Consider the following 19,678-nt stretch of genomic DNA (forward strand, 5'->3'; position numbering starts at 1 on the left):
CCCCACAGGCGGGGACTATGGGGTGGAGGGGTGAGGTGTAGCTGGAGGGGCCCCACGGGCAAGGACTACGGGGTGGAGGGGTGAGGGGGAGCTGGAGGGGCCCCACGAGCAAGGACTTCGGGGTGGAGGGGTGAGGGGGGAGCCTACAGGGTGGAGGGGTGAGGGGGAGCTGGAGGGGCTCCCACGGGCAGGGCCGCAGAACCGGGGCCAAGTGTGTCCGCCCTCTTCGGGCACGCGGCCTGGAATTGCGGGATCATAGAGGAATGAGGAGGGGGGAATCACAGAGGAGGCAACCAGGGCCTGAAAAGTCCTCAACTCCCTCCCTGCATTAGCAGGGACTCTCTTCCAGCCACCCACTCGGCCACACATTTTATTAGCTAGTTAATTATTCTTATGAATGAAACACTTCATCATCGAGGCGTTATTCTTTTCCCACGGGTAATGATTCATTCAGCAACACGGTCTTTTTTTTCCTTTTTTTGGGAGGGGGTGCACACTGCAAGGCATGCGGGATCTTAGATTCTGACCAGGGATCGAACCCGTGCCCCCTGCAGTAGAGTCAAGGAGTCTCAACCCCTGGACCGTCTGGAAAGTCCCTAGCCACATAGTCTTCCACTCACGTATTCACTCCCTTTGCACCCCACCTTCTTCCCACACCGATTCATTCACTTGATCCCTCTTTCATACACCATTTATCCTACCACCGACTCATTCATTCATTTATAACCCCACCCCCATCCGCTCCCTTACTGATTCATTCAGTCTCACTGTTCATTCACTCCTCTGCCCTCACTGCATCCATTCACTTGGCCACTCGATCATTCCGCCATCCGGTCACTCACGCTGCCCAGCCCCCCTTCACCTGGCCCCGCGGGGAGCCTGCCCTCCCTCACCTTGTTGTCGGCGCTGATGAGGAGGGGCTGGACTTTGACGCTGTCACTGACCATGGACACGGCGGTGCTGGGGGCCATGGCGGCGGCATTGCTGGGGGCGGTGGAGATGATGGCGTAGGCCACCCCGGCGCCGCTCAGAGGAGAGCTGACGGCGGCGGGCTCGGGCAGGGCCCGCGGCTGGCTGCTGGGCGCTGGCACATGGCTCACGGTGTTGTTGGCGGTGGGGAGCGCGGGGCTGGGGTTCTTGATACTGACCACGGTGGCCTTCTGGAACGTTGGGGGCTGCTTAGGTGGCCGGTCCCGGCCCGGGGTGACGGGGAGGCTGTCTGGGATCAGAGTCTTTGGCCTAACCTGGGGAAGGGAGGGTGGGGGACATGGTCAGACAGACAGGCGGGATGCTGACAGGCCTGGCCAAAGAGCAGTCCTGAGCAGAGCCAGGACTTGGGGAAGACTCCAGAGCAGGGGCAGGGACGTGACCTGGCTCAGAGACCCCCGTGTTAGAGGAGAGGGGATGGTGGTGTAGAGACTGGGGACCTGCTTCTGGTACCACCTCCTCCAGGAAGCCCTCCCTGATCCTCAGGCAGGCTATGAGGTGCTATTCCCACAGCACCCCGGGAATCCTTCTAACTCAGGCTAATCACTCTGGGTTCACAGCATCTTGACTCCTTGTCTGTCCCCCTCCTGGAATCTGAACCTGCTGGGGACAGGACCCTGGTGAATTCAGCACAGGTGGGCATTCAGAGGGGCTGCCACAGGACAAGAGGGCCTGGGGCCCCTGCCCCTCACTGGGCTCTGGCTGAGGGCATCTGTGCAGCCTGTAGCCCCAGGACAGGCAGGAGCCGGCATCACCTGGGCAGCTGGCAGCCCCTCGAGGCTCAGCAGCAGGTGCCCCACTAAGCTAAGTCCCCACCGGCAGGCTTCTGCTCCAGACCTGGCCCAGCTACAAAGGCTCTTGTGTCAAGGCTAGGGAGGCACTGGCAACACCCTCTTTGCAGGAGAGGAGACTCTGCCCAGGAAGGTTGGAGGTCAGTTGACTGGTCCAAAGTGCTGAGCTCAGTCTCAGGGGCCCCAGAATGGATCCGGGGGCACCTGGCCCAGCATCTCCCAAATGCACCTACTTGTCCAGAGTTTCTCACGCTTTTCTTAACCGTGGCCCACGCTCAAAAGTCTTCATTACATCGTGATCCAGTCCGGAAACACACTCTGCCCACAAAACAGTGTTTCTGATGTGTCTGCTCTATTCTAGTCAAGCATAGCTTATTCCATTAAAAAAAAAAAAATCCTGGTCATGACCCACTAAACTGATTTCTCAGTTCTTCAGTGTGTGAAAAAATGGGGTCTAGTCCAAATGGCACCCCACTCCAGTACTCTTGCCTGGAAAAGTCCATGGGGTCACTAAGAGTCGGACACGACTGAGTGACTTCACTTTCACTTTTCACTTTTATCCATTGGAGAAGGCAATGGCACCCCACTCCAGTACTCTTGCCTGGAAAATCCCATGGACGGAGGAGCCTGGTGGGCTGCAGTCCATGGGGTCGCTAAGAGTCGGACATGACTGAGCGACTTCACTTTCACTTTTCACTTTTATCCACTGGAGAAGGAAATGGCAACCCACTCCAGTGTTCTTGCCTGGAGAATCCCAGGGATGGCGGAACCTGGAGGGCTGCGGTCTATGGGGTCACATGGAGTCGGACACGACTGAAGCGACTTAGCAGCAGCAGCAGCAGCAGCAGTCCAAATGTCTCCTCTGGAGGGTGGGCAGAGGAGGCAGGAGAGGAAAAGGACTCCCTTGTGGTTGCACCTAAAACCTTAGTGCTGAGGGGCTTGGACAGACAGACAGACAGACACCCGCCGCAGGCCGCTTACCTGAGGTAGCACTGCAGCTCCTTGCCCGGCCAACCTCTGCAAGGAGCTGACCTGAGGACCGGTGACAGGCACTGCAGTGATGGTTCCCAAAGCCTGGAAGACAACGGAGGGCAGCACTCAGATGGGACGGGGCGCTGGGACGTGGCTCGGGAGGAAATCTGGGGGCTGTGGTTCAGGCACAGAGTCTGGGATACAACACCAAAGATGCAGTCCACATAAGAAGAAATTAATCAACTGAACTTCAAAAACAACTGAGGGTGGAAAGACAGATTTTAAGAGAATGAAAAATGAGCCACGGACAAGGGGAAAAAACCACTTTGCCAATCACCTATCTGATAAAAGACTTGTACCCAGAATATATGAAAGAACTGCCAAAACGCACTCATCAGAAAACAAACAACCCAATTAAAAACTGATTCGAACAGAACAGATCACTAAAGAAATAAGCTACTGAAAAGAAATAAGCTACTGAAAAGATACTAAATATCATGAGTTATTAGAGAAATGCAAATTAAACAATAGTAAGATACTACTACACACCCATTCAGAGGGCGACGACAAGAAGAACTGGCCGAGTCCAGGGCTGGTGAGGATGGGACGCAGTCCGACCAACACTCTTGGGAACATAAACTGGTATAACCACACTGGAACAGTTTGACAGTTTTGTAAAAAGTTAAATATATGTGTATTGCTATGGACTGAATGTCGGTGTCCCCCGGAACGCGCGTGTCAAAACACTAACCCTCAGTGTGATGCTTTCACGGACGGAACCTTTGAGAGTGACCAGATCATGAAGGTGGAGGCCTCTTGATGGGATTGTGCATGCTCACGCAGTCATATCTGACTCACAAGACCTCGTGGACTGCAGCCCTCCCCGATCCTCTGTCCCTGGGATTCTCCAGGCAAAAATACTGGAGAGGGTTGTGATCACCTCCTCCAGGGGATCTTTCCAACCCGGGGATCAAACCCACACCCCCTGCATCTCCTGCATTGGCAGGCGGATTCTTTACCTCTGAGCCACCTGGAAAGCCCTTCAGACAGACACAAGAAGAGATCTAGCTTCTTTTCTAAACCTAGTCTTGAATCAGATGTCACAACATAAAACTAATTGTAAATAACAATTGAAATAAGAACATTTTAAAAGGCTTCATTCCCTTTCCCCCCCTCAGTTTCAGGAATTAGAGATGGTCTAGATAAGAGCTCCAGAATTAGCGCCCTGAGGAGCCTGGTAGGCTCCAGTCCATGGGGTCGCTAAGAGTCAGGCACGACTGAGCGACTTCACTTTCACTTTTCACTTTCATGCATTGGAGAAGGAAATGGCAACCCACTCCAGTGTTCTTGCCTGGAGAATCCCAGGGACAGAGGAGCCTAGTGGGCTGCCGTCTATGGTGTCGCACAGAGTCGGACACGACTGAAGCGACTTAGCAGCAGCAGCAGCAGCAAGGAGAGATTTGAGAGGGTTTCCTTCCCGTCTCTGCCACGTGAGGACACAGCAAGGAGTCTGCCGTGGTTTGAATGTTGAAAGTGAAAGTGTTAGTCACTCAGTCATATCTGACTATTTGTGACCCCATGGACTGAAGCCTGGCAGGCTCCTCTGTTCATGGGATTCTCCAGGCAAGAATATGGGAGTGGGTAGCCATTCCTTTCTCCAGGGATCTTCTCAACTCTGGAAAATCCCATGGATGGAGGAGCCTGGTAAGCTGCAGTCCATGGGGTCGCTAAGAGTCGGACACAACTGAGCAACTTCACTTTCACTTTTCACTTTCATGCATTGGAGAAGGAAATGGCAACCCACTCCAGTGTTCTTGCCTGGAGAATCCCAGGGACAGGGGAGCCTGGTGGGCTGCAGTCTATGGGGTCGCACAGAGTCAGACACGACTGAAGCGACTTAACAGCAACAGCCATTCCCTTCTCCAGGGATCTTCTCAACCCAGGGATCGAACCCTGGTCTCCTGCATTGCAGGTGGATTCTTTACCATCTGAGACACCGGGGAAGACCTTTGAATGTTAGCGTCCCCTTAAAATTCACTTGTTCAAATTCTAATGCTCGAAGCGATGGTGTTAGAAGGCAAGGCCTTTGGGAGGTGCTTCAGCCAGGAGGGTGGAATCCTGATGAAATGAATGGGATTCGTGCCTGTAAAAGAGGCTGCAGCGACTCTAGCCCCTTCCCCCAGGCAAGAAGTCTGCAGCTGGAAAAAGCCCTCACCTGGCCATGTTGGCACTCTGCTCTCCAACTACCGACCTCTAGAACTGTGAGCAATAAACTTTTCTTTCTTTCTTTTTTTTTTAATATCATCTTCACTGGATGTCTCAAAGGCACTTGGTGAAGTTTAACACTCATTCATAAAAACACTTGTTGTTTTTTTTTCAGTTTTGGCTGCACTGTGTGGCATGTGGGATCTTACTTCCCTGACCAGGGATGGAACACAACAAGCCTCCCACACTGGAAGGGCAGAGTCTTAACCACCGGACTGCCAAGGACGTCCCAGTAAGTTTCTGTGTACAAGAACCACCCAGCCTGTGGCATTTTTTCTCGCAGCTGAAATGGACAAAGGTGACATCCATCTGCAAATCGGAAAGAGGGTTTGCACCGCAAACCAGATCAACCAGCACCTTGACCTTGGACGTCCCAGCCTCCGGAACTCTGACAAATATGTGTCCGTTGTTTAAGCCCCCAAGTTGATGGTGTTTTTGTTAAAGCAATCCCAACTAAAACATTCTGCCTCTAGATGTTACTCAAGGGAAATGAGAGCACATGTCCATACAGAGGCTTGTTCAGGAACATTCCCAGCAGCTCTACTGGAAACAGCCCAGATGTTCATCAACGGGCCCACAACAGGTCCACAGATGAGCAAACTGTGGCATATCCACACAATGGAATATTACTCAGCAACGAAAAAGGAATGAGGAATGAGCAACTGATATGCACAGCATGGATGAATCTCAAAGTGGTTTTGCTGAACGAAAGGAGCCGGTCAAAAAAGGGAGCACATACTATTGTACGATGTCATTTACATGAAATTCCAGGAAATGCAAACTCATCTAAAGGGATCAGAGATTGTATCGAGATGGGGATGAAAGGAAGGGACTACAAAGGCCTAGGGAAACTTCTGAGGGTCAAGGGTGTGTTTTCTATCTTGATTCTAGTGGTGGTCTCACAGATGGATGCCTATGTCAAACATCTTGCACTTTTTAAATATAACACTTTATTGTATATATTATTCTAACAAAGCTGCTAAAAATAAACTCCCTTCCCTATTTCCCCCCTTAAAGCTCTCTGTCCCTGGAAGGAGTATCATCCTTCCCCAGATGAGATGACAGAGGCCCCACAACCCACAGAGCTGCTTCTCCTGGTTACGATGGGGTGGTTCCTCCCTCCTCTGGAACTTCCCACCTGCCCCAAGTGGACAAAGCTCTGAGGTTTATGTCCTTCCAGCCAGCTGCCCGCCTCTCTTCATGGAGCCGAATTATCCACATTTAACTGGAAATTCACCGTGGACATTTGCTAGAATAGAGCTTTATACGCAACGCAGAGAGCATCCAAGCAAACGCGGTCACTATGAGGGAGCGTCTCAATCCACCGTGCCGTTTTTCCCTCTCCAGCACAGTGTAGCGAGCCCGGCCCAATGCCCGTGTCTGAAAGATTCTGCCCGCCTTTCGCAGAGGGATGCACGTAGAAGGCGGCGCCCTCAGCTGCCCCTGGACCCTGCCCAGTGCCCGTGTCTGAAAGACTCTGCCCGCCTTTCGCAGAGGGATGCACATAGAAGGCGGCGCCCTCAGCTGCCCCTGGACCCTGCCCAATGCCCGTGTCTGAAAGACTCTGCCCGCCTTTCGCAGAGGGATGCACATAGAAGGCGGCGCCCTCAGCTGCCCCTGGGCCCGCTGTTTCATCCAGCATCACCTGTGGGGTCTGTCTGCTGTCAACCCCTGGGCCCCGGTCCAGAGCTGCACAGGTGAGCGGCAGGCACAAAGGGAGCACCACTTGATTAAATAAACTCCCAGGCGATTCTGCCAACCTGGGGACTGCAGGCCCAGAAGAAAGCAGCCTGTCCCTCCAGCAGGTTCTCCAGCAAAAGGCCCACACGGGCACTTGGCTCCACCCGTGGGTGGGGCCGTGCTGCCCCCTGGAAGCAGGGGTTCCTGCACGAAGACCCCAGAGCCTCAGGACCACAAGGGCAAATCCATGCCCAACACCCACAGAAGCCAGAGAGCAGGCACGAAAGCTAAGATCCCTGAACAAGCCATCCAGGCGACCGCTGAGTGCCATCTGTATGTTTTTCCAGCCCGTGCGTATCTGCACGGGAAGGCGTGAGGGTGGCCGTGCGTCCGATTCTGAGTGTGTTACTGCACCGGCTGTCTGAGTCTCTGGCGTCGCGTGTTTCTGTATGGACTCCTCTCTGGGTTCCTCCTTTGCTCCGTGTCCGTGTGTCTCACACACGCCACCGTCCATGGTTCTATGTCATCACCGCAGGTCGGTGCTCAGCCCTCTCCTGACCTGAGACACACCGGTGACTTCTGTCCACGCGCTGAGAAATCCACAACCAGGGAGGGGACCTGGGGGAGGGGACCACGACGGGGAGGCAGGGGCAGAGGCGGCTGGAGGGGCAGAGCCCTCGAGGTTGGGGTGAGTCAGAGGGTGAGGGAGACAGGGGGAACTTTACTTTGACCTTACTCGCAAACACTCGGTGAGCAAGAAAGAAACACGACCCGCCACAGGGGAGACTGAAGACCTGCGGGATGATCACAGAATAAAGACCATCCACCTGCTGACTCCACGAACTAAAACATGGCCTGACTCCAGGTTTACGCCACTGCCTGGGACTCGGGGTGCCTTCTGACTCTTCAGGGAGCACTCTGCAGGGTGTCCTGGGTGCCAGGGGAGCAGGAGAGGTAGGGAGGGAGGCTTTGACTCCCTAAGTCAAAGCCTGAAGTCCTAGCCTTTGGGGAGGAGTTTACCAAACGGGCTGCTGAGCAGGTTTCCAGGAACCGCGGTTTCCTCCAGGAGCACCAACGCCCCCTTCCTGCCCCGTCCATCCTCCCATCGCTCCAAGGCTCAGCCCAGAGCGCGCTCTTCCACATCCTTATAAACCTTTAATTAACAAGCTGAAGAGCCATTTTATCTGGCAGGGGCTGACCTTTCTGCTCCGTGTCGGAATTTATCGATAGCAGCAGAAACAATCATCTCAGGGGCTATTCCACCAGCCCCGGATAGTTTACAGCCGCACTCTGGTCAAGATAAATGAGCTCCTTATGATGACAGTTACAGCTTCAAGCATTTTAATAGGGAAAAAGGGGCCATAAAAGTCAAAGACAACTTCATGTGTTTTCCTGCATCAGTGGCGTCCCCGGGGCAGCCTGGGAAACCTCGGCCAAGCTCAGTCCCGGCCGAGGCACGTAGGAGGTGCCCAGCAGACAGGTGTGTCTGACGGTACCCGGGCGGGGACGGTCTGGGCTCGGGCTCTGGCACCAGGCGCATGTGGCCCCCAGCTCTCTGCGCCCCATCTTCTCGTCCACGACGGGGAGCGTTTCTGCGGCAGGGGGCTAACGGGAGTGGGCGCCCGAGGTCCACACAGAGCCTGGTTGCACTCTTGGCTCTGCGAGCGCCACGTAGAGGGAGTGGGTCAGACCTGGCCGGGTCGGCACCTGGAACCAGGACACCGAGCGTGGGAGGGAGGCGCAGCCTGGCACCCCAGCAGTGACGGCCTTGGGGTCAGCCTGTCCAGGAGCCAGTCCTGCAGAGGCCCCTCTCTGGTTGGGCCGACCTGCGGAAGTCCGCTCTGCTCTCCAGCATCAGTCTCTCCATCTCGCACACGGGGCACACGTGCTCATCTCCCCGCAATGACGAGAGGCAAGTACAGGAACGTGAGGAAGTGTGAGGACGCAGAAAAGGAAACCAGAGCCTGGTGTCCCAGGTTTCCTGCTGTGTTTGCTTCAACAGCTCTTCCTCCACGTCAGGGGACAGACCCCGGAGTGTCTGGGGACAGTCTGCATCCGGGGCTCCCACTGAACCCCAGGCAGCCTGCATGGCCTGGGAACTGGGGTGCTGGGCAGGACGGGAAGCTCTCACCCAGACTCTGACCGGATGGATCAGGAGACTGGCAGTCCCAGCCGGCGGGACAGAAAGCAGCAGGACCGGAGGGCATACAGGGACCCTGGGACGCGCGGCGGCTCAAGGCACTCAGTCCTCTTTCCTGGCGGCAGGGGGGCAGGAGCAGGGTGGGGTCACCATGAGCCGTGCGGGGGGACAGAGTGCACAGGGTGGGGCTGAGGGAGAGAGGAGCGTGCACCCTGTAAGGCCCCACCCGGATGCCCTTTTACAGAACTTTCTCCACTCACAGGACTCAACTCAGGGCTGACCTTGCCCCTGAACTCAATCTCCAACCCTGAGCACTGTGGGGGCTCCTAAGCCCCTCTGTGCCTCAGTTTCCACAACTGCCAACCAAAGACAACCCCACACGCCCCCTCCCAGGACGGCTGTTGGCGTGTCATAGCGAGCAGGAAGGCACCAGGTAGACCAAGCTTAGTCCTGGGCCGAGCACGCCATGTGTGGCCCCTCCCGAGGCCTGCAGCGAGCGTCCACTCCCGAACTGGAAATGTTCACAGGTTTCCAATTCAATGCTGGCCGCACAGAGGGCTTCCCTGGAGTGTGAGTTCGGGAGACCAGTGGATGGTGGGTGGGTGCATGGGAGGTTCCTACAGACCCCAGGGCTTCCACACGCCTTTCCCCAGCCTGAGCCCCCAAACCCAAACCACCAACCCTCAGACAGGTGCCCCAGGGTGACCCAACCCTGCCTCCAGTTGCACTCGGGATATCAGAAGCTATTTTTCAAAACTCCTCTTATTCCCACTCAGGAACCGGCAGGGCCGGCCTCACAGAGGGGCCTTCTCACGTGATAGCACCGGGGAGGGGTTGCCATGGCAATGGCTCCTGGGGATGCTGCGTGGGGCAGACGGCTGTGTGAGCACACGTGTGGTCTCGCACTGCCTTCTGCCGAACACTCGACCCTCCTGTTTCCCAGAGGGCCCTGGGGTCCTGTCCACACCTGGAGGGGACGGAGCTCAGCGACCCCACAAGCTCCAACAGCAGTGACCGTCCTTCCCCACGGTCACCAGAGAGACACGCCTGCCCTCTGACCCCCACCTACATGTCAGGACCCAACCCCTGGGCACAAAGGGCCACAGGCCGCCGCTCAGAGGCTGCAGGACCAGGGTCCAGGGAGCTTTTCTATCTTAAAAAGTCTGAACCTGGAGGAGAGACGCTTTACAAGTTGGTGCTCAGGGGACTTGCAAAGGGAGCTCTGCTCTCCCTCGAGAGAACCAGACGATGTGAAGCGAGTGTCTGAATCTGGGCATCGCTCAATGTCCCCTCGGTTTACCAAAGGAGCCACGTGGGCCCAGAGGCTGAAGGCGTTCTCCCCCAAGGGCATGCGACTCTCAGCTGAAAACTCACGTCTCTTCTGGGTTTTACTGGCCCAGAGCAGGTGGTACCCATAAGGAGAAGGAATGTGCCTCTGCGGCAAGGCTGGGCCCTGCCCTGCCCTGCCCCGAATGGGCCACGCCAGGGTGTAGGACACACAGGAAGCCACGCCGGCTCGTCACCCACTGACCCCACTCAGACCCCGAGCGCCTGTAAACCGTCCTCCGTCAGGAGGCTACGACGACTGGCCGAGCGATGGATGACTCAGGCCTCAGCAATCACCCCTCCAAGGAGATGCTCGGGGTGGGGATGGGAGGAGCCGAGGAAGGCTGTAAAAGGCCCGCTCCCGCAGGACGCTCCCAGGTCCTGGACACGAGTGTCCAGCTAGGCCAGGTCCCTCCTGAAGGACTCCTGCGGAGAGGGGGCAGCCTGCACTCCAGTCCCCCACCCCCAAGGGCTTCCTGGGGGACCTGGGACTCAGTTTCCCCATCACAGAAATGGGAGCATGGCCTTTGCCTCTCACTGGGCTTCTGAGGACTTGGGAGTGACAGCTGTCGGTGCTCCGAGTGGGTCCCAGGCTTCCGCAGTGGCTCAGGCGGTAAAGAAACTGCCTGCGGGAGACCCGGGTTCAATCTCAGGGTCAGGAAGATCTCCCGGAGAAGGAATGGCCACCCACTCCAGTGTATTCTTGCCTGGAGAATCCCATGGACCGAGGAGCCTGGCGGGCGGCAGCTCACAGGACTGCAAAGAGTTGGACACGACTGAGCAACTAACACTCACGTGGGTCCCAGGGCCCCTCCGTTCGGGGGCAGTACCAGCACGGGCATGGTGATGAAGCCACAGAAACTGGCCCCCAGTCCTGGGGAGGGAACGGACTGGTCAGCGACCACAGCTCAGCACCCCTGGTCTCCAGAGCACCCCACCCTAGGCCGCCGCCATGGCACACTCAGGACAGCTGGGTTTCTCTCCATCTGTATGAAGACCACGTTGGCGTCCAGACAGATACACGGATGGAACTCTAGAAACACCGACAGAGGAGCCCTCCTAAAGACATGATGCCCACACGACATGTTTCTTGTTGAGAACAAGGTGGATGCGGCTCCTTAGGCGGCTCACCCACCACCACCCTGAGGCAGCCCACGGCGCATCTCTATCCACTGACGCCCCGGGACTGGACAGGGTGCCACGGCCCCACTGCTGACCCAGATTGCCCTTTGCCAAGGAGTTAAGAGGAGGTCCTCTGTGTCCCCAGGGTCACCCCAGGATGTGGCTCCCAGTTCCTCTGGGAAAGCCCACACTCCAGGCCAGGGAAAGCAGCCACCGGGCTGGCCACCTTCAGTCATCCCCCCCACCTAAAATTCCAGAAGCTCAGCCCCAAATCGGCGCCCGTGAGAGGTCTGCATGCTGAGCAGCTGGGGATACGGTCATGTGCCCTGGAGCGGCTTGTCACTGGGTCCAAGCAGCAGCGTTTTCGTCCAAGCTTGGCTCAGGCAGGCGCGGGGCCGAGGCTTCTGTCTCATCACTCATCAGGAAAGAGAAGCAGAAGCTCACTTTGGCTATAGGGAGCCGTGCAGGTGTTGCCAGTTCCCTTCCCAGTTGCCAGAACATTCCGCTGGGCCTCCCCCACCCCTACACCGAGGGACGAGATGGGGGCTGGTGTTATGCGGCCAGCCTACAGCAGGAGCTGGCTCTCGTCACGGCCTGAGCCCTTGGCCGCCTCGTGCGAAGCCAGACATCTTGTGGCATTGGGGGAGCGGATTTCTGGGGCCACCGTGTCCTGAGCCCCTAAACGACCCCTTAGACCCGTCTGCTGGCTTCATCCTGGGGGCTGCCGCCCCTCCCTCGCATCACCCTGCTCAGATGCCCACTCACACCCTTGTGATTCGAGCTGAGTCCTGAGCTGAGACTCTCAGCCAGAGAGGAGGGTTTGGGACTCAGAGTTCAGGACGTAGGAGGGGCCAATGAGCACGGCTTGGGAGCTGCGTGCCCACGGCCTGACCGGCAGCTGCTAGAGGGTCTCCGGGCTGGGCAGGGAGAGCCTGACCTTATGGAGCTCAGACCCCAGCACTGCAGTGGCGGTCCTCAAGGAAGGAGGCTACGCTGTTTATAGCACACGTCCATCCGTCTGTCCGCCCCCTCTGTCTGACCTGGGTGGCTGGGCTCCAGCCAGCGCCGTGGACACAGAGCAGGAGTCACCTGGGAGCCCGGCTCCTGGCAGGAGGAGGAAGCGCCCTGTGTCCGGGCACAGTCCCTGTGACCTTGACGAGCCTTGTCTGGGAGGCTCGTGGGGGGCCCTGGGGTCAGGGCAGGGCAGCTGTGGCCCCAGACGCTCTCCGGACGCTCACCATCGGCTCTGCGGGGTCTTCAAGAACTGTGTGGAAGGGAGCATTCGCTTCCTCTGCCCCTCCTCCCAGCCAGGAAAGTGTGCGCTGAGCTGACCAGAGTGGGGGCCCCTGCTTTCTGCACCCCTTGAAGCTCCCGCCTGAAAGGGGTGCAGCAGCCCCAGGCCCCCGAGAAGCATGAAGGGCGCCCCGGAGAAGGTGGCCAACTGCCCGCTCTGCGGCAGCCAAGCAGCTTCGTAACTTGCAATTTTCCTCGCATCTTTATGGAACTGCTGTGACGTGGGGCAAAGATAACAGCGGAGCTCCAACATCCCAAAGTGCCAGTAAACATTAACGTAACCTAAGCACCACTTTTACGGTCGTGCAAAACCAGTTTGTTATTCGCAGATGAAATCCGAGTGCCGCCTCCATCACCATCGGGAATGCCAGAGACGTCCTTCCCTGCGCTGAGGCGAGCTCTGCCAGCCCCGACTGGCGCCCCCGAGCCCGCGGCCCGCCTCCCGTAACCCCGAGCTCGCCCACACAGGACCGTCAGGGGGCCTTTGGGGGTGCCTGTGAAAACCCAGGGAAAGGCTCCCCCGCCTCTGCTGTCTCCTCCCAGCCCACGTCCTATGTCTATGGCTGGGACCCAACGCATACCCGGAGCTCCAGTTACCTGGTGGGGGGGGTGCGGGTGGGCAACCTACCTGCACTCGAATTCCACTCCCCTGCTGGCCTGGGTCACATCAAGCACCCTGTCCTCACCCCCGAAGCTGGGGCATCGAGAACCGCCTCCCGTTCCCAGGACCAGAGGGTCAGACACGGGGAGACATCTGGCCCTGAGCCGCCGGTGTGACTCACGCCATGGGTCCCCGGGCTCACACACGTACATCAGGGACCAGGGTGGTGACAGGGAGGGGGAGGGAAGGATTGCAGGGCGACGGGGCTGGCGGGAGGGCCGGGGGGGCTCCTGATGCAGTGAGGATCAGCAGGTCCCCGTCTGGGCCTGCCCAGGGCCACTGGGCTCACACGCACGGGCACCAGTCAGCGCCTTCGATGGGCAAGACTGGGAGAGCCGACAGTCGGTCTGCAGGGGACGGATGGATGGGAATGTTCAGGGGATGGGAAACCTCCCGGCCACCCAAGTGCGTGAAGCACCGCACATGTGTCCCCATGCGAGCAGGGCCTTGGATCCCCACCTGGAGCTTGGCTGTTCCCTGAGACCGACTGGGAGCCTGGGAGGGCTCTTGGCTGCTGTAGCCAGCCAAGCGGAGCTGCTGTGTGCAGGCAGGACCCGAGGTGCCCACTGTGGGCCAGGCAGGGAGCCCTCTGGGAGTGGATTTTCACCTCTTGGGACACGCCAGCTGCCTCCTGGAGGGGCAGGGTGTCCAAATGGCCCGTGTGCCACAGAGGCCGGGGTGATGTCCCCTCCTGGGGCTGGCCAAAGTCGCAAGGCTGTTGCCCACAGGCACCCACACCCGCTGGCCCCCCTGCCTTGAGCATCCTGCTTCCTCCTGGGCTCCAAGGACTGGTCCCTAGGGCACTGCAGCTCCTGGAGGAGAGGAGGCTACACCCCAGGGTCTCTCAGGAGACCGCAACACTGGTCTTTAAAACAAGAACCCTCTTCCAAAACCTGCATCCTCACACCGCACGAGGGGAGTCATTTTCTGAAGCCCTGTTAGGAGGCTCTGCAAACGCCCACCTCGAGGCAGAGCTGTTGACTGCGTGCTTCCGGGGAGATCAGCTGCTGGCCCAGATGCTCTGGCCAGGCTGGGTCCCGGTGACCCCAACTGCATGGGGCTGGCCGAGGCGGGCTGCCCGGGGCCACTTAACCAATGCAGAGGTCTTTACAGGCAAGGCCATCCTTAACCAGAGAGCCCCAGAGAACACATGCAGCTACTCCGCACTGACATTTAAAACACCCTTTCAGCAGCCCCCAGCGTGGCAAAGTGGTTTAATTAACTTGAAAGGGTGTAATTTTATGCTATTTAGTAGGAAATACACACTCTAAATGGCATCGTGGACTTAAGTATCGGGGGCTGTGATCTTCAGAGTGCAGGAAAAGAACAGCCCCGAGTCCCTGGCAACCGCAGGTGTGGGGTGGGTGTGCGGGGGTGGGGGGTACGCTGGCCATGTCCCCGCAGATGGCAGCATCTGAAGCCACACGGGATCCAGGGTGTGGAGGGGTGTCCACAAGGCCAGTGAGAACGGCCACCTCCCATCATCTCAACTGGGAAACCAGTGCTGTGTCTGAGAACCAAATGTGGGGGAGGCTGGAGCCGGCCAAGGCCCCTGTTCCCGTACTCGGGCACTCTGGGTACCTGAGTCTTGAGAAGGAGGCACCCCCGTGCTGTTCAGCTCTGCCTGTGGACACGTCCAGAGTCACGGGGAGGAGGCGGTCCTGGATGGCCGCCCCTGACTGGAAGCTCCCCCCACCACCACCGTCCCCAGTGAAGGGGCTGCCTCTTCTAATGAGGCGCCTTAAGGAGGAGGCCAGCCCCTCGGCCCTGAGGACAGATGGGTGGGGCGGTGTCAGTGCAGAGGACCCAGGGGCTCTGGCTGCAGCCTCGCGGGCACCCTGGGAAGACCCTGCACCAGCTCTCCTTCCCCTGACCATCCCCTGGAACGATGGAGCAAATCCCTAGGGAAGGATGTGGGCTCGTGTCCAGGGCTGAGGAGGGGCGTGGGCCCATGTCCAGGGCTGCAGGAGGCAGGCACAGGGGTAACTTCCTTCCCAGCACAGAGGGGCTGCCTCCCGGGCCTGGGTGAGAAGCAGGCAGCATGCTGGGCTCCTGCCTTCCCCAACACCTGGCCCCCACGGACCGCCCGGCCACCTCACCTCACGCTCCCCGGCTACCCCCGACTTGGGGCACAGTAGTGTCTGTCCCCCCAACAGGAGGCCCCAGAGCTGCTCCCCAGCCCCCCAGGTCCAGAGGCCGCCACCAACCTCCATGCGCTTTCAACACCAACCTCAGTGACGGGAAGACGCCATCCACAGGCGTGTCCTAACTGCCTCCCGCCACCGACCCCGGCCTCTGGAAATAAACGGTCATTTAGGAAATCTAATTTCCACGTGTGATCGGCGGGCGCCCATGCCCACTGACCCTGGCCTCATCAGCCTGCCACCTCCAACACCCTGGAATCTAATTAAAGGGGAGCGTGTCTGCACAGCACCCCAGGGAGCCCGCTGGCGGCCAGGACACGCTCCCTATGGGGAGAGGTCCCCTGCCACGAGCCTCTCATGGGCAGTGGTGGGGAGGGGCGGGCCCCGGGCCCCCAGAGGCGCCTGGCACTCCAGAGAAGCCCCCCACCCTGGTAAGACTGAGAAACAGTCAACTTATAGTGAGCACGAGACCTGAGTGTATGGCTTGATGATTTCAATGTGTCTACACCCAAGTCACCAACACCCAGGCTGAGATACAGAACACTCTAGAGACCCCAGGGGCTCCCAAGAGCCCCTCAAAGAGGGTCTGGCTCAGACAGCAAGGTCCTGCTCTTGGCAATGGGCTCCTGGCTTGATTTCCTGACCTTGCAGCCAATAGGAAAACAGGATTAATCCCCCACTACCTTTCATGTCAAGGCTGTATATTGTCACCCTGCTTATTTAACTTATATGCAGAGTACATCATGAGAAACGCTGGGCTGGAAGAAGCACAAGCTGGAATCAAGATTGCCGGGAAAAGTATCAATAACCTCAGATATGCAGATGACACCACCCTTATGGCAGAAAGTGAAGAAGAACTAAAAAGCTTCTTGATGAAAGTGAAAGAGGAGAGTGAAAAAGTTGGCTTAAAGCTCAACATTCAGAAAACAAAGATCATGGCATCTGGGCCCATCATTTCATGGGAAATAGATGGGGAAACAGTGGAAACAGTGTCAGACTTTCTTTTTCTGGGCTCCAAAATCACTGCAGATGGTGACTGCAGCCATGAAATTAAAAGACGCTTACTCGTTGGAAGGAAAGTTATGACCAACCTAGATAGCATATTCAAAAGCAGAGACATTACTTTGCCAACAAATGTCCATCTAGTCAAGGCTATGGTTTTTCCTGTGGTCATGTATGGATGTGAGAGTTGGACTGTGAAGAAAGCTGAGCACCGAAGAATTGATGCTTTTGAACTGTGGTGTTGGAGAAGACTCTTGAGAGTCCTTTGGACTGCAAGGAGATCCAACCAGTCCATCCTGAAGGAGATCAGCCCTCGGATTTCTTTGGAAGGACTGATGCTAAAGCTGAACCTCCAGTACTTTGGCCACCTCATGTGAAGAGTTGACTCATTGGAAAAGACCGTGATGCTGGGAGGGACTGGGGGCAGGGGGAGAAGGGGGCGACAGAGGATGAGATGGCTGGATGGCATCACTGACTCAATGGACGTGAGTTTGAGTGAACTCTGGGAGTTGGTGATGGACAGGGAGGCCTGGCGTGCTGCGATTCATGGGGTCGCAAAGAGTCGGACACGACTGAGTGACTGAACTGAACCTTTCTGACCAGGTAGTCCTAGTGGTAAAGAGCCCACCTGCCAATGCAGAAGCCATTAAGAGACCCAGGTTTGATCCCCGGGTGGGGAAGATTCCCTGGAGAAGGGCATGGCCACTCACTCCAGTATTCTTTCCTGGAGAATCCCAAGGACAGAGGAGCCTGGCAGGCTACAGTCCGTGGGGTCGCCAAGAGTCAGACACGACTAAAGCGACTTAGCAGGCATCTACCTTTTCTCCTGTGGGCAGTAACTGGGCTCAGCACCGTCTATCGAGAGCCACTCGGTGCCAGGCCCCATGTGGACAGAAGCAAGGAAGGCAAGGTGGCTGGCCCTGTCTTTCGGGTCAGCCTCCAAGCAAGTCCCAGGCCAGGATGGGAGGATGTGAGCTGGGATCCGACGCTGCTCAGACAGTAGAGACGCAGGTCCCACCAGCACAGAAGGGCCGGGGGTGGAGTGCTGACTGTCACTGACAGAGCACCACCGTGTCTAGGTGGCTTCCGTGCTTCTGGGAGCTGAGCTCAGGACCCCAGCGTGGACGAGGAAAGTGGCAGGAAGCAAAGTGGCCTGCCCCAGGGGAGTGGCTGGGGAGGTGCCAGCGGGAGGGGACCCCAGGGCGACCCTGTCCTGCGGGATAAGACGTGGCCACGGGAGGGGGAAGGACACACAGAGAGGCACACCGGGTCCCCCGGGGCTCGGCACGGCTGCTATGGCCCAGCCCACGCTGTCTGGCATGCAGGAGGCGCTTAGAGCCCATCCGGAGCAGGGCAGAGGGGACTGCGATGCCTGGCGGTGCCCTGGGACCTGGGAGCTGGTGGCCGTGGTGGGTCCCAGGAATCTGTCTTCTGCACACGGTCCTGTGTGGGGGAACCACACTCAGCTCCGGAAGGGAGGGGCCCAGCACCAGGCGGCCCCCACTCCTGCCCGCGTGCCAGAGAAACAACCCCAGACTCTGGACCAGCGCCTTCATCTCCAGACTCAGTCTCCCCATTTCTAGGACGGGGCCACCAGCACCCGGGGTGGGGGGAGACGGTCAGGCAGGTCCCCAGAAGGTATCTTCTGAACTTGACGCTAAGTTGACCCAGGCCCAGGGCAGGGAGCGTGGAGGAGGCCACGAGAGGCTTGGCCGCAGGGCGCCCCGAGTGGCAGGCGCTGTGCCGACCCGCTCATTCCGTAGGAGAGACACCCAGCGATGCTCAGTCTTCCCCACGAGGTTGCTGGGTGCCAGACCCACCTTATGCTGGGGGTGGGTGGGTCTGAAAGCTCGGCTCTGGGAAGCGTCCTGGCCTGGCTGCGATTCGCGCCGAGCACAGACGAGAGGACACAGGCGAGGCCTGCCACAGTGGAGCCACGCGGATGGGCGCTGGCTGGCTCTTAGCAGAACCAGCCTCCACGTCCTCAGGATGACCGTCTGCCCAGGGTAGGTTTGTCCCGTGGCCACAGGGACAGGGTGGGAGGAGACGCCTCTCAGGGAGCTTCACCGGGGCCAGAGGCCCTGTTGCCAAGCTCCCTCGAGGTGCTGCCTAACAGAGCCCGGCCCAGAGGGCATCCGGGAGCGCTAACAACCCTACAGCCCTGCAGGCAGCACGAGGGGCCAAGGCCACCTCTGCGCAGACACACGCCCAGACACAAGGCGCTTTCCTGAATGGCTCCTTCCCCCACCTCCAGGTGGACGGCTGAGCAGACGTTTCAGGACCTTCCCTCTGTCGTGCACACCCTGATTCACCGTGGCCAGGCTCCACAATGCCCCCAGGGGCGGTGGTCTGCTCCATCCCAGTGTAAGTTAGTTACCTGTGTGTATAAACTGTCAAAACTCACCAAACAGTACAGTGAAGACCAGCGAATGTCAATGCATGTAAATTGTATCTCAAAGCAAAAAGTTATCTATTAAAAAAATGGCAAGAGCTGCAGTGCCAGCCCTTATGGAAGGAAGGGAAAGGGGGGCCTCTTCTTGCTGCAGCGCCAGCCCTTATGGGAAGAAAGGGAAAGGGGGGCCTCTGGAGGGGCGTCTGCAGGAGCCCAGACCCACCCCCCAGAGGGTAGAACCTGGGTCAACACCCATCCCCCTGCCACCTTTCGGCAGCTTCACAGTCAGCGTGCTGCTTTGGGACAGGAATCCGCAGTCCTATCTATGTCAGTTAAGGCCTGAAGGGCGTGTCCCAACTCCACAGGGCTGGGGGTTGAAGGGAAGGACTGAGATCGGGAAAGAAATCTCTATGATCTCTGGGTAGCACTGAGCAAAGTTCGGAGTGGTCAAGGTCATTTATGAAAGTAAAGTGTACACAGGCCTCACCATTGTGACGGGGTTTGTTACTGTCCTGTTACAGACTTCTGTCCTCACATCTCTGAAAAGCGCCTGGAACTGCAGGGAAGGCATGGCCTGCTGAGGGCCACGAGGGACAGAGGACGTTCGCAAACCTCAGTCAGGCTCCTGGACCCAGCGCCACGGAGCCCGCAGCAAACACACAGAGCTGCACCCGTCAACGGTGGTAAGAGATGGGCGGGCAGCCTGGAGATTCGAGAGGGGCCAGACGCTGCACTAGTGGAGGCAGGGAGGCCAGGCAGCAAGTGCAGGGGCTCCAGGGAGCCCTGGATGTGAGTGACAAGGCATGAAGACGGGACGAGGGGGCGGTATAATCAGGACGTGACACGAGTCATGAGAAGCCCAGAGTTCACTGGTGGGGAAAGCTACGTTAGCAGTGGGCTTCC

At 58.1% G+C, this 19,678-nt stretch overlaps 1 protein-coding gene across 4 annotated transcripts in view; it reads right to left on the reverse strand.

The window, feature by feature from the left end:
- Nucleotides 1–19,678, reverse strand: part of PHF21B (PHD finger protein 21B) — an 86,754-nt gene that overhangs the window by 17,180 nt on the left and 49,896 nt on the right. For all 4 annotated transcript variants that reach the window (XR_015164631.1, XR_015164632.1, XM_086403236.1 and 1 more), the window contains exons 3-4: nucleotides 2,760–2,852; nucleotides 894–1,244 (exon numbers count right to left, since the gene is read on the reverse strand). Coding sequence is in view for 2 of the 4 variants with exons in the window: in XM_086403236.1 (XP_086259362.1) it covers nucleotides 894–1,244; nucleotides 2,760–2,852 (444 nt within the window). In the remaining 2 variants the exon portion in view is untranslated. The remainder of the gene's footprint in view (nucleotides 1–893; nucleotides 1,245–2,759; nucleotides 2,853–19,678) is intronic.

Source organism: Bos grunniens, chromosome 5 (genome assembly GCF_055505025.1).
Source record: "Bos grunniens cultivar Pamir isolate PY7600 chromosome 5, Bosgru_T2T1.0, whole genome shotgun sequence".
Lineage (NCBI taxonomy): Eukaryota > Metazoa > Chordata > Mammalia > Artiodactyla > Bovidae > Bos > Bos grunniens.